We start from the raw sequence: 12,586 nt of genomic DNA on the forward strand, positions 1-12,586 counted from the left end.
GCCCAGGTGCATTCCGTGCGTGCGTGGGCGACGACGACGGCGAAGGCGAACAGCGGCTCCAGCCGCCCTCCTGGACTGCACGCCCAAACAGCCCTCGAGCGCGGTCGCTCTGGCTGGAGGCCGGCCTGTAATAACGACGATGTGACGCCCCGGCAGATGATCTGACCAAATGAGCACCTGCAAACCATGGATGTACAACAACTGCACGCACACACCTTTGGCCCACCCAGCTGAAAGTCGGTACTCGCCGTAGTAGGTACTGTATCTATGAATCAACAATGATCGTGATTCCAAAAACCAAACCCAAAAATCTCTACAATTGTCCGGATGTCTTCACCAAACACTGTTGTCTGCACGCAATACAATATTTGCAGACGAACCGACATGTGGGCAGGCATTTCAGCAGGCATCTCGCTCAGTCATCATCACCTGGCCCGGAGTCATCAGTCATTTGTCAGTCCGACCACCAACCCTGGAGGCGGATCCACGCACACCTGGGCACTAATGATCGAAGTCGGGCGTTTGGCGCGCTTGTCTGCTCCACTAAAATTAACCATGCCCATCATCTCGTGTACTGTGATGAAAACGATGACGACGATGGAGGGAGACCGAACTTTGATGTGTGAGAGAGAGAGAGGGACAGATGCGCCATCGATCGGTGTCGTCGCCCAACACTCCCTGTGCAGCGCAGCCTTTGCTCACTTTGGAGCTCATCAATAAGATTTTCCCTCTCCCAAATTTCACCCAGGAGAGGAAGCAGAGATCGCGTCGCGTCGCGCGAATCCCAACCACGCCCGCGACCAAAAGAACACCCCCCAGGGCTATCTGCTGACTTGAAACGTGATGCCAGCGTCCTCCTGCCACCTGCACACCTGCCACATTCAATACTCGTTCCTCGTAGGAGGTCTTATGTGCCGTTCACATGGCTTCCTGTTTTGCATAGATATGCCGTTACTGCTGCATACTGCGCGAGTCTATGCGCCGCCACTGGTCCCCGTCTTTGCCGCAGCCTTGTAATAATTCCCAGGTCCGAGATATATCACTGTCTCGGCAGGAACCTCGGGAATAAATCGTTGTCCAACCACGGATCTGTATGCACTTTGGCTCCCACCGATAATAAGCCATTAGGCTCCGGTGGCACACTACCTAGTATGTCAAGCACCTCCTCACGCCAAATTCAAGCGCGAGTCACGGGCGACGGAGAAAATATAGACATCGCTCGACCGAAAGAAGGTGGTCAGTTTGGTACCAATCTTATTGTATATGCCAGCGCTTGCGACGCCTTGCACAAATGAAGCATTCTGCAGCTTCCGAAACAGCGGCGGGCTTCGCCTCCAAGCGCGATTACGATAATGATGAGCGGATATGTCCTGCCCGGACAGCAGTTCCCTCCTCCTTGCGCGTCATTCCCGGTCGTTAACAAAATCGTCCTGTCGCCATTCATGCTCATCTCACTGCCAACGCGACCTGCCAGCGGCCTTGTGATGCGTGACGTCCCTCGCGGAAAATTATGCTGGCGTTGCTTGTTGCAGCGGGGCAAGAGCCTGCTGAAGAACCTAAATGAGAGGCAGTCCGTCGTCGATGCGACCGAATCTCTCTCCAAACAGGTCAAAACGAAGATAAAATCAATGCACCGAAGGCGGTTCCCGCAACTCAGATCTGCAGCACCAGTCGTCAATGAACTACCAGGTCAAGGTGGTATATCCAGTGGATCCATTTCGATGGATAGTCAGTCCATGGCTAAAGATGCTCGGTATAATGACCTGCACTTAGGGATGTACAACGATGGTGACGGCCATCATTCTGCTAGAAAAGTAAATCAAATTCATCCCCAGTGAAAATGCCGCCACTGTCGTTGGTATCTTGATACATGCCGAGGCTGCTGTCGGTGCGTGGCCGAACGACCCGGGCTGGATGCCACACACTGCGTTCAGCTGGCCCGAGACCAGGATCGGCGCTGAACGGAAAATCGTCCTCGGAGCCGGACACCAGCTTGGTGATGGCGCCGGCCATGCGGAGATCCCATGACGGCGTGAAACCATGCTTTCGGCGATAAGCAGGAGGCGCGGACGCGTCTTGTGATGAGAGCTGTGCCGAACGATTCTTTGATGCAGGATGTAGAGGTCCATGATCCGTGGCACTCATAGACGAAATATTGTAAATCTCACCCGATGGGCTTGCGATGCCATTGGATGTTACGTAGCTGCCACGACGAGCGGGAGTAGAGAACGACAAACTGTCTGCGTCATGCTGGTCTGGATGCATCAGTTCCTGTTCGATCTCGTGGATGTTGTGGAGGAGACATTTTCTTCTCTCGAAGAGTTGATCTTGAACATGTCGCTCGACGTTGCCCTCAGCAAGACGTCCGTCGACGGCGAATTTATCCGCAAGCAAGAGGTGCAGTCTGGACTTCAACTGGGCTTCCTTCTGTCGAGTATTAACCGGCATCGTTGAAGCTGAGCCTACGCTTGTAGCAAACGGGCCCAAACTGTTGATTCGTTGAGTGGGACGGCGAGTTGGAGTCCCAACTGGTGAAAGCATTGGAGGAGTTAGCTGATATGGTGCTCTCATATAGGCATCCACGAAGCTTTCGCCATTTGTATGATCAACGAGACCATAGTCATCACGACGATAGTGGCCTTGCTCAAGTCCATTTCCGGCATGCGTAGCTTCAGAAGTTGAATTCTGCATTGGACGAGCGAATGTGTATCGACTGTGATCCTTCAGCTGTCGATAGGACGCAAATGGCGAGCTCGATTCTGAGTCCGATATTTCACCAAGTTGGAGAGCAGGCTCGGTGTTACTCTTCGGTAGCATCGAGAAAGGGGCATCTGCCACGCCTGCTCGGGACATGTACCTGTTCGGTGAAGCTCTATGAATTTTGGTGCTAATAAACAGGCCATCCTTCGGAAGATTGTCCTGAGAAGACAAAAACGGCCGAGTGTTGCTTGTTAAATTTGTGCCTTGGCTTATTGCAGGCAGCTGAAACCGAGGTGGGGGTGCCGACGTGTCGACCATACCGCCTGATTGGAATCCATGTTCAGATGTTTCGCTTTGACGACGCGAATTGCGCGATGGAGCTTGTTCGGAGCGGTATGGTTTTCGCACCAGACTAAGTCCTGCCGGCGGAGCTTCACGAGCGATACTGCGCGGTCCGCGTGTGCTGCGTGCAGGACGGCGCTGGCCTGAACCGCGCTCAGTAGCCAAATGCTCGTTCTCGTGGTAGTTCCGTGGAAAGCCTAAAATGCTTGACGTTGCAGGCGTCTTGACATATGTTTCGATGACCGCCCTGCCAACATCGCTGGCGAAATTCATCCCATTCCACATGTTCGCGACCGTAGTTCCGCTCTTTGGCAGTTGAATGTGAATGAATTGATGGAAGTTGATGTCTTTGGCGAAGATCCATGTGACGGGGAATCCACTTCATAAAGTCAGCCTTGGTGAAGAAGTGTCGTTTGATGTAGAGACTCACCCCGAACAACGCGGACCGTTGACACTATTCTCCCACCCTTCAATTTCCATCTGCGGGTCCCAAGGGCCAGATAATTCGGCGATCCCGCAGTACTTTTTGCTGCTGTTGACCGAGAACAGACACAAAACCTTTTCCTTTGGATCTTTCCGAGCTTCCCAAACTTCCATGATTCGTTCGGAAACTTTCTGCAGCACTGAATACTTGCCAAGGCGGATGGATAGCAGTATGTTGTCAGAAAATTCAGTCTTCATGTTGATTACGCGACTCTGCTTTACAATTAGTTTCAGGTTGAAGCTGGACCTAGCGCTCTAGGAACGTACCCCGAATGGCATTTGGTAATGCTCAGGATTGATGGCGGAGAGCATTTTCAAGGCACCGTTGTATGACTCTACCCATTGTGCTCCAGGGTCTTTCAGTGCACGTCTCAGGCTATGGGCGTGTTGTCTCTCAGACCACACTATCTCTCTAGTGCTCGTCTGCTCTGGATGTGGTATTCTGGAATGGTCGCTGATGGTCTGCGACACAGCAGACTGCACTTCACCATACTCAGTGTCGCTGAAGTTCTTGTTGCGATTCTTGATCGGCCACGTCAAAATGTGGCGATAGTCTATTGATGATCCATGTGACTCGTCGTGTGGATTGTTGAAGTCTTGATTAATACGAGACTCCGATGGGCCATTCTTGTTGCTACGAACCAATCAGTCGTGGGTCAGGCAAGTTTGATGACTTTCTTACCAATAAATGTTCGGCCTAGTGTCAGACGCGTGAAGGATATCTGAATTATCGGCAGACCAAAGAGCGTTTGTCTCTATCGACTTGAGATCATTTGTGAGTAGTGGAGAAGCCCAGGGGACACTGAAAGAGGGCGAAACCGAGTGCTGAGTCTCGGTCGCAGACCAAGGGTCGGTCGTCAGTTGAGATAACACTGGAGATGCATTTAGTTTTGGGCCATCGCCTGCTTTCGGACCGACGTTGCCCTTGACGAGATTGTGATGGATTCTGGATTCTGGAGCGTATGCATCACTGCCTTCGTCTGAGCCGCTCGTACTGTATTGCATATTGGTCGGCAGTATTGTCACCATGCACGCGATGCAATAGTGACAAGCGACCAGATTGTGAGTGTGCGATGGGAAAATACAGATCGGGTCCTCAAATTCATCCAAGGACGATGATGATTGTGCTAGTCATGATATGGATGAATAGAATATCACGTAAAATGAGCGTCACGTTAGCAACAACAGCAAAAGCATGTTCGACTTCGAAGCTCATCAATGCCAACAGAAGTAGTGATGAGCTGCGAAGGGGGGGATGTTACGCAAAAGCAGAGGGCCAGCCTCAGCGACAGAACAAAGTGAAACACTAGTGTTGTTCTTGATCCGGTAACCATCATGCCAGCTAACAAAGGTGTCTCATCAATATTTGTTGCCATTTGCGAGCGCGAGTGACGACTTTTGGCTCAATAGGGACTGATATCCATGATTTGTGGTGAGAATCTTCCATTCAGGCAAATTGACGGGCTACCTCATTCCGGAGGCCGTCTTGCACATACCTGCAAAGCTCTTGAACAATGTTTTTGGGCGTGGAGCAAGCCCGAGTACATGAGATGAAGGAATGTCGTCTTGACGATGCATTGTACGTGCACATGAGCTGATACTCAAGCAGATGCTCTCGCAGCGTGAAGACCACATTAATGCCGACTTTTGTTGAATATGAAGAGCCTATACATCACGTTCGACAACTTTAGGCCTACCGATCATGACATCGCTTGACCTTGTTCGCACAGTTGTTCAGGATATATGCTACCGACCCCAACTCGGTGTATGCCTGACGCTCGTTGCAAGGGCGAATGACAGCCGAGTGGCATCAAGTGCTGCACGGTGCTGCAGCGATGTCGAAACAGCTCTTCACCTCACGGATTCTTACCTGGGAGCTTTTCCGTCATCTGGTCCACGTTGAAGTGTGCTTTGACCGTTTGCAACAAATTCGAGCCCGAGACAAAGATTTGGTCGACAAGGGGATGCCGTGATGTGTTCCCTCGTCCGAGTCGAGCTGCGAAAGTCATGCCTCGCTGAAGTCGAATGCTGTCGGATGCAAAAGCTCGTAGAAGACGACGCGCCTGTTCGGAGTGCTCACTCATCCACAGTCTGAGTGTCCATATTCACAAAGAGACGTGAAGACATCAAGGGTGGACAGTCGCGCTACTTGGAAACGCGCGATCCACGCACGCGATTGGCGGGCGCGCCAACGGCTTTTTCTCCGATGGCTTTTGTACATGTTTTTATAACGTCATTCAGGACATCAGCACCTTCCATGTGACTTGTCTCTCACATATGCCTATCGCTTAACTCATCATGCGATTTTCAGCACATTTGAAAGTTGGCTACTTTGCAGACAAGCAGCACGACCCGCGACTCCACCGGTACAGTATTCTCCGTGACGTGCCCTCCGCATCTGCAAACCGACACCGCCGCGAAACCAGGAGGGTGTGAAGATCAAGCTGGAGACAATTGAATGCATGTTTCCAACGTCACATTCTTTGGTGAAGCGTACCATCTCTCAACAATGCTCTTGTCTACCAGACTACAGTTTCTATATTGACAAACGGTTCACGATCGCCGCAATCACTGCCAAAGTCCCGTCGAGGTCTTTAATACAGATTATTCTGAGGCCACCTTGCTTGGCAGGGTAGTTGTCCCCGCCTGGAAAGATTGCATCGCCAATGAACATCATCTTCTCGAATGGTATCCCACTTTCGTCCCGAAGCCTTTTCAATCTATATGCCTTGAGAAGGTGTACAGTGTTGTGCCCGTTGTGGGCATCAGCCAGAGCTTGGACGGTTTGGAGCGAGCTGGGAGATAATTGACGATTTGTGCATTGAATTGTGGTCAATCTCTGGTTGAAATGACAGCGACGTTCCGAAACTTGAAGTAGGTCGGCTTTGGCTTCACCCATAGATCCCTGCTTACTCTCTGCCAGCGTGCCATCTAGGTCGAATGCCGCGCTGGAGGTGTAGCATTTTGTGGAGGACGTGGAATTTTGCCGCGCGTAGCAATGGTTAATAGACGAATAATCGGATTACTTTGAGCTTTGAGGAGATTTCGAAGCTTTTAACGAAAACAGTATTCCTCGCGGCGGGCTCTCGTGATATTCATGATGGAAACACATCCCTGCTTTCATCCCGTTTCAGGAAGTCTGACAGGTACAAACTTCCAAGGCTCCTTTGATTTATGGAATCTCAACGAGGCCGGGACCTTGAGAAATCCGCCTCGGAGTCGCCGGTCAACATACAAACATTCTCATCACAATGAGGAAAAAATTCGTGCACCCAAATGCATTCCGACAGCATCTCTAGTGTCCTTGATATGATGAGCGTGAATCGTTCAAAATTGCGCAGATCAACTTGTTTTGCAAAATGCACTGGGCTCTCGCCTTGGATTTGTGTTGATCGGTGATGTCCTTTCACAAGCGTTTTGGGCTGTCAAGATCAACTACCGAAATGTTTGTTACACAAAAGTTGCATGGTGGCCTATGCCCGACTAGCACAAGGCTCAGAAACATACAGGTGTCAGGAATACCTAGGTAGGGAATTCACCACATCTTCAACATTCTGCTTCTCATTCATCTGCTTTCACTGTCGATCCCTGTCGCATTACCTGTTCCTCTTATCAGCAAACTTGAAGAGCCTCCCAAACGACCGCGATAGGTGCGACAGCATGGTCGCTCTAGACCTGCAGAATGGTCGTGCAGCGTCTTTCAGCAGAACAAAGTCTGCCATCAACCGCCAGCAGAGTCTTGAAGTGACGCAGTTCCTTCTTTATGGCGGGTTGAGTATGCTTTCTTGGACAAGGTGAGTCGTTTGCATCGGTGCAGCAAGGTAGTCGGGATTATGCTGACCATTCAGGAACTTTTTCCATGAAAAGGCTTTCAAGCGACTGGTCTATTGCACGCTTGACCAAGCCCCAATGTATCAAGACTACATGAATGGCGAGGCTCCAAAAGATTACGGTGGAAAACCACGTATCATTCTAAACGCATTGCAACGCAAGCGCAGTCGACGGGCAGATTTGTTTCTTGACTGGATGGTACGTCCTTCAAGCTTGACTATCTGACGCATGTTTGACCTGTCTCGGCAGGAACATGGAGTATTTCCTGCACTGCAGTTTTCCCAGCTTCACTCGATACAGATATACGTGCACGCTGACGGTACCGATCGCGAGAAAGTCATCGAGACATACACGTTTTCGATTCAATATCGGAAGGATGGGAAGAGCGGAGCCACAACGCCTGCGGCTTTGCATCTGGATAGCCCTGGGTGTAACATCTCACTTGAGGCATCAATAGTTTCCATGATGCTTTCGATGCAACAAATGCGTCGAGTGGTAACACGACTTCCTGATCTTCCTGGTATGCTCAACATGGTAATTTAGAGATGCACATTGCACTGACGACAGCTCACAGCCACCCGATTCGTGTCAATGAGACTTTTACTCAATGAGAATGCCCCTGTCAAGTGCGATTTCCTGAATTTCGAAGAAACGCCAGATCGCGAGATGGTCTTCGCTACAGCCGCAGGGTGGTCGATGAATACTGCCGCGATGGACAAAGTACATTCCAATTTTCATAGGTATGGAGGAGACACATTATTCCGTGACATTGGCGACCTACTAAACGTGACTAGCACAACGATGAAGGTGACGCATTTGCAGCACCCTTCTGTCGAAGACTCGGTAGAGCTGGACAAGGTTCCAGCGATACCATCAGAACTTCATTACACTGTGCCCATCAGAGGAAGCAAAGAAGCCACAGGTACTGCTTCAACACCGAGGGACGATGTTGGAATGAAACAGATGCTGCGCGGGATGATGGAACCAGAGATCCTGACACAAGGCGACACTCAAGCGCAGTGTATGGCACAAAACATGTCGGAGGTCAAGATTGAACTCCTGCCAGCCACAGTTATTCGGATACAAACTTCACGAGCACAAGCTCATGGCGACAGCTTTGATCAGAGCGACTTCGAGCAGCACATTGTACGTTGTCTTTGTGGACACGAGCAAGAAGAGGACGACATGGTCTGTTGTTACTTCTGCACCCGGTGGCAGCATTTGCATTGCTGCGGGTACTCGGGCGTTCAAGATCCACGGCTTCCCAAGATACACGCGTGTCTAAGATGCGTTCTCGGGGAATCCTTTGACGGACTATCGACCGATCAGAAGACCATGGCATTACGCCGACGGGCCATGAGCTTTGCTTTGCAAAGCGGCTTGAGGACGAAAACAAATTTTGCTAAGATCATGGGTAAAATGCTGAGGACTCCGTACTTGTTAGACTATCGCTGACGTGCTTAAAGATATTGATCGTAGCACCTCGGATCCGATCTTTGAATATCTTCGAAAGCAAGCCCTAGTCATTGAAGCCTCTGGATCGCACAAACCTGGCTTTGCAGCCACAGGGAAGCCCAATCTGGTGCCGAATACAGCCGCTCTCAACAAAATCGTGCAGCTTTTGTTCAATCCCCTTACTGGAATCGAAGCCTATCATGCGAACAGATCTGACATCGATTCTACGACGATGCTTGAAGTCGGGAAGCAGCTCCTTGCGTTTAGGGCCAAGACGATGCCGCCTCCAGCAACGCCAGCACAGTCACTTCGGATCACATCAGCGACTCCACTGACTAGCCTTGATCTGCGGCAATCCGCGACACCACTCGCCACGCCCATGCGAGCTGGCAAGAAGCGAAAGTCTGATAATGAAAACAGTGAAATGCAAAGCAATGAGCCGCATGTGTGGCACGTCAAGAGCATCCGTTCGAAGCAACTCCTGAACGTAGACGGACTTTCAAGCAGCCCTTTCTCCTAGAGAGCTGAGAACATGGAGCTGACGACCATTCTCACTCCATTGCTGAAAGTTTGCACTGCATTGCGTCTATTGCTCCGTCGATATTGCTCACAAAATGTACATTTGCTTCATGCGGCTGTGCCATAAACATGTTATGTACATGATTTTAATTCTCTCTACCAAGAGAATATAGCTTCAGACTATGGTAAAAATGGCAAGCCGCTACACATGACACGGAACAAGTAGATCTAGGCTACATTAGCCCCCGTTCATCATCCACGATTGAGATCCGTTCAATGACGCTTTACGATTTGCCCGAGCAGAACCTAATGCGGACATTGACGGTCCATACGGCCATCGTCATGGTATACGAATTGAGCCAGGCGTGCACTAGATGATCACTATCAATAAAATCTGTACCACTCCCTAGACTTGGGAGTGCTCAAGGTTCGCTTGCTCTTGCTTCATCTTCTGGCAAGCGTGATGCGCGGGAAACAATAAGCGAGACCTTCGCACTTTACTCGTCTTCACCGCCGTAGTCGATACTGCCAATAGTCGACATTGCCAGTAAGGGAACGCTGTGCCGCAGCAAGATTTTGTGTTCTCCTTTGCCGTCCTCGCAGACGAGATGGAAATCGATCGGTTATACTTCTCGCAGACTTGTGTGTTCATGACCACACGAAGCCCCCGACCGCATCACAGACGGCACTGACGTCCTAACGAGCATTAATCATTCAGTATTTCCATTCTGTGGTTCTCCTGACTATTGGTTTCCAGAGCGCACATCAATATTTCACACAACGTTATTCTTCCGCGGGTGTTGGATACGGTGCATAACCAGCACCAAGACGTATATAAAAGGCGACGCAGATCGTCTTGTCGCTTGTCTCGCATCATCTTCGTCCTCTTGTTCTGAGGCTGAAAGACTCGCCTGTATTTTCCAGACCAGAACATCGATCGTGGTGAGAAGATCACAAGATCGAACAACTTCTTGCCCATCATGATGTGAGTTTCTCAGGCGTTGAGATGAAACAGCTTGTCTGTACAGCTTCCACTGCATGCTGATCGATCCTTTAGGCATTATCCTTCCATTGATAGCGGAAGGCGATCTTGGCGCAACAGCTTGTTCAAAGAAAGGCAATGGTCGCTGAGCGCATCGGAGAAGTCCCGTCCGTCCATTGATGCCAATTCAAATTACATCACGGAGGAGAATGCCTTCTATGCCACCGGCTTTGCGTTCCCGACCTGGAAGAAATGGGCGACAATCAGTGTCATCTTCGTGGTGCAGCTGTCGATGAATTGGAACGCCGCCGTGATCGGAAATGCCATCCGTGGCATGTCGCTCGAGTTCGGCATCTCGGAGTGGACCGCGAGATTAAGTCAAGTCGCTTTTCTCATCACTTACGCCTTCGGTTGTGAAGCTTGGGCGCCGTGGTCAGAGGAGCTCGGCCGCAAATGGATTCTTCAAAGCTCCCTGTTCCTCGTTAACCTCTGTCAAATTCCATGCGCTCTGGCGCCCAACTTTGGTGTCGTTGTTGCTTTCCGAGCATTGGGCGGTCTCTCCTCTGCTGGAGGCTCTGTGACTCTCGGTATGGTTGCAGATATGTGGCAACCCGCTGATCAGCAATACGCAGTCAACTTCGTGGTCCTCTCCTCTGTCAGCGGCAGTGTCCTCGGTCCTATCTTTGGCTGCTTCATTCAAGAATACATGAGCTGGCGCTGGGTGTTCTGGGTGTCCCTCGTGTTTGGCGGCGTCACGCAGTTGCTGCACCTATTCGTGCCAGAGACTAACACAAAGGTTCTTCTCGATCGTGAAGCTAGACGTCTGCGCACGACCGGCAAGAATCGCAACGCTGTCGGTCCGCTGGAGGCCAAAGGCGCTTCTTTCCGCGAGCGTCTCGAGTGGAAGGAGTCGTGCCGGGTCATGTTCCGGCCATACAAGTTCCTGGTCACTGAGCCCATCGTTCGCTGGCTGTCCTTGTTCAGCGGTTTCAGTGATGCGCTGATCTTTACCGGGCTCGAATCCTTCCCGATGATCCTAGGGAGATGGAACTTCACCGGCATTCAAATCGGCCTTTCATTCAGCGCTTTACTGATTGGCTATGTCATGTGCTGGGCCATCTACCAATATCTCTACACTCGCGACCGAGCGGCGGTGAGGGCAAACCCAGACGTGTATGCTCCAGAGCATCGCCTCAAGGCTCTGCTATTTCTTGGGATGTTGCTTCCTGTCGGCCTTCTGGGACTTGCGTTCACCTCGCTGGGTCCGCCAGATGTCCACTGGATTGCGCCGCTTTTCTTCATTGTGATGATCGGAATTGCAAACTAGTAAGCCCTCGAACAATTTCAACGTATCATGATCGCACAGCTGACATCCCTCCAGTGCGATTTACCAAGCGACAATTGACTACATGGTCGCCGCATACGGTCCATATTCGGCCTCTGCAACAGGAGGCAATGGCTTCTGCCGTGATTTCCTCGCTGGATTAGCTGCTCTATACTCGACCCGTTTCTACAAGGCCATCGATCCCGGATCCCGTTGGCAGCTAGCTTATCCGACTTACATTCTTTGCGCGATTGCCATCGGGCTCAACATTCCTGTGTGGATCTTCTACTACCGAGGCGAATACTTCCGACGTAAGAGCCCATACGCTCACCAGCTGGAACAGCAGAGAGACGAGAAGCGGCTTGCAGCTGAACGCGAGGCAGCATCCCAAGCCCAGCCATGAGGACCAGTGGATAGAGTGATAATGGACTGAGAGTCTCTTCTTGTGTTGTTAGATGTGGACCTACTCGGACTGGAATGATGGGATTTCATTGATTGGCAATTGGTATTTCTACCATGGCTCAAACGGGCAGTACTTGCCCAACTGTTGTACGCGAATGTGGGAAACCGACGCGCGCTGAAGTATGCGCATCATCATAGCTCCTATGCCGCACAATAGCATTTTCCCAATTGGAATCGGCAGCGCGCGGTGTGATGATATCCATGTGAAGATTTGAGGGTGTCATGGCGGTACGGATTCGGTACAATCTAATCCCGCAGAGTCCGGTGTGATGGGCAGAAAGGTTCACTTGATGCAGGGATCGCACGTTGAGTGGTGAAATCTTCATCAAAGCCGGAGGAATTCTGTCCTTCAAAATCCGCGGAATGTCGTCATACATTTGAGCTGTCGCGTCTACCAACCAGCAACGTGTGTCTCACATGTCAAGCTTGAGTTTCCGCCCATATAAGATCTTATTACAGCCTTAATAATCTCCAACTTTCATCTTTTG

General features: G+C 50.8%; 4 protein-coding genes across 4 annotated transcripts; 2 read left to right on the forward strand and 2 right to left on the reverse strand.

The window, feature by feature from the left end:
* Nucleotides 1-1,806: 1,806 nt before the first annotated feature.
* On the reverse strand, nt 1,807-5,103 carry K489DRAFT_371343 (uncharacterized protein; the record flags this gene model as incomplete). Its single annotated transcript, XM_033603233.1, has 5 exons — nt 1,807-3,421; nt 3,473-3,738; nt 3,793-4,159; nt 4,208-4,652; nt 5,022-5,103. The coding sequence occupies 5 exons, from the start codon at nt 5,101-5,103 to the stop codon at nt 1,807-1,809; spliced, it is 2,775 nt and encodes a 924-aa protein (XP_033459555.1).
* Nucleotides 5,104-5,878: 775 nt separating this feature from the next.
* K489DRAFT_381301 (uncharacterized protein) lies at nt 5,879-6,552 on the reverse strand. The gene is made up of 2 exons (XM_033605083.1): nt 6,449-6,552; nt 5,879-6,399 (listed from the first exon to the last, which is right to left on the reverse strand). Exons 1-2 carry the CDS (start codon nt 6,486-6,488, stop codon nt 6,062-6,064), a joined length of 378 nt encoding a protein of 125 aa, XP_033459556.1. The 5' UTR covers nt 6,489-6,552; the 3' UTR covers nt 5,879-6,061.
* Nucleotides 6,553-7,185: 633 nt separating this feature from the next.
* K489DRAFT_432306 (uncharacterized protein) lies at nt 7,186-9,331 on the forward strand (the record flags this gene model as incomplete). Its single annotated transcript, XM_033608477.1, has 6 exons — nt 7,186-7,319; nt 7,374-7,554; nt 7,606-7,876; nt 7,931-8,502; nt 8,686-8,770; nt 8,823-9,331. 6 exons carry the CDS (start codon nt 7,186-7,188, stop codon nt 9,329-9,331), a joined length of 1,752 nt encoding a protein of 583 aa, XP_033459557.1.
* A 711-nt stretch (nt 9,332-10,042) lies between these two features.
* On the forward strand, nt 10,043-12,318 carry K489DRAFT_395102 (putative multidrug transporter). Its single transcript, XM_033606827.1, has 3 exons — nt 10,043-10,474; nt 10,518-11,638; nt 11,694-12,318. The coding sequence occupies exons 1-3, from the start codon at nt 10,451-10,453 to the stop codon at nt 12,037-12,039; spliced, it is 1,491 nt and encodes a 496-aa protein (XP_033459558.1). The 5' UTR covers nt 10,043-10,450; the 3' UTR covers nt 12,040-12,318.
* The last annotated feature ends 268 nt before the right edge of the window (nt 12,319-12,586 follow it).

This window comes from Dissoconium aciculare (genome assembly GCF_010015565.1).
Source record: "Dissoconium aciculare CBS 342.82 unplaced genomic scaffold K489scaffold_7, whole genome shotgun sequence".
NCBI classification, from domain to species: Eukaryota; Fungi; Ascomycota; class Dothideomycetes; order Mycosphaerellales; family Dissoconiaceae; genus Dissoconium; species Dissoconium aciculare.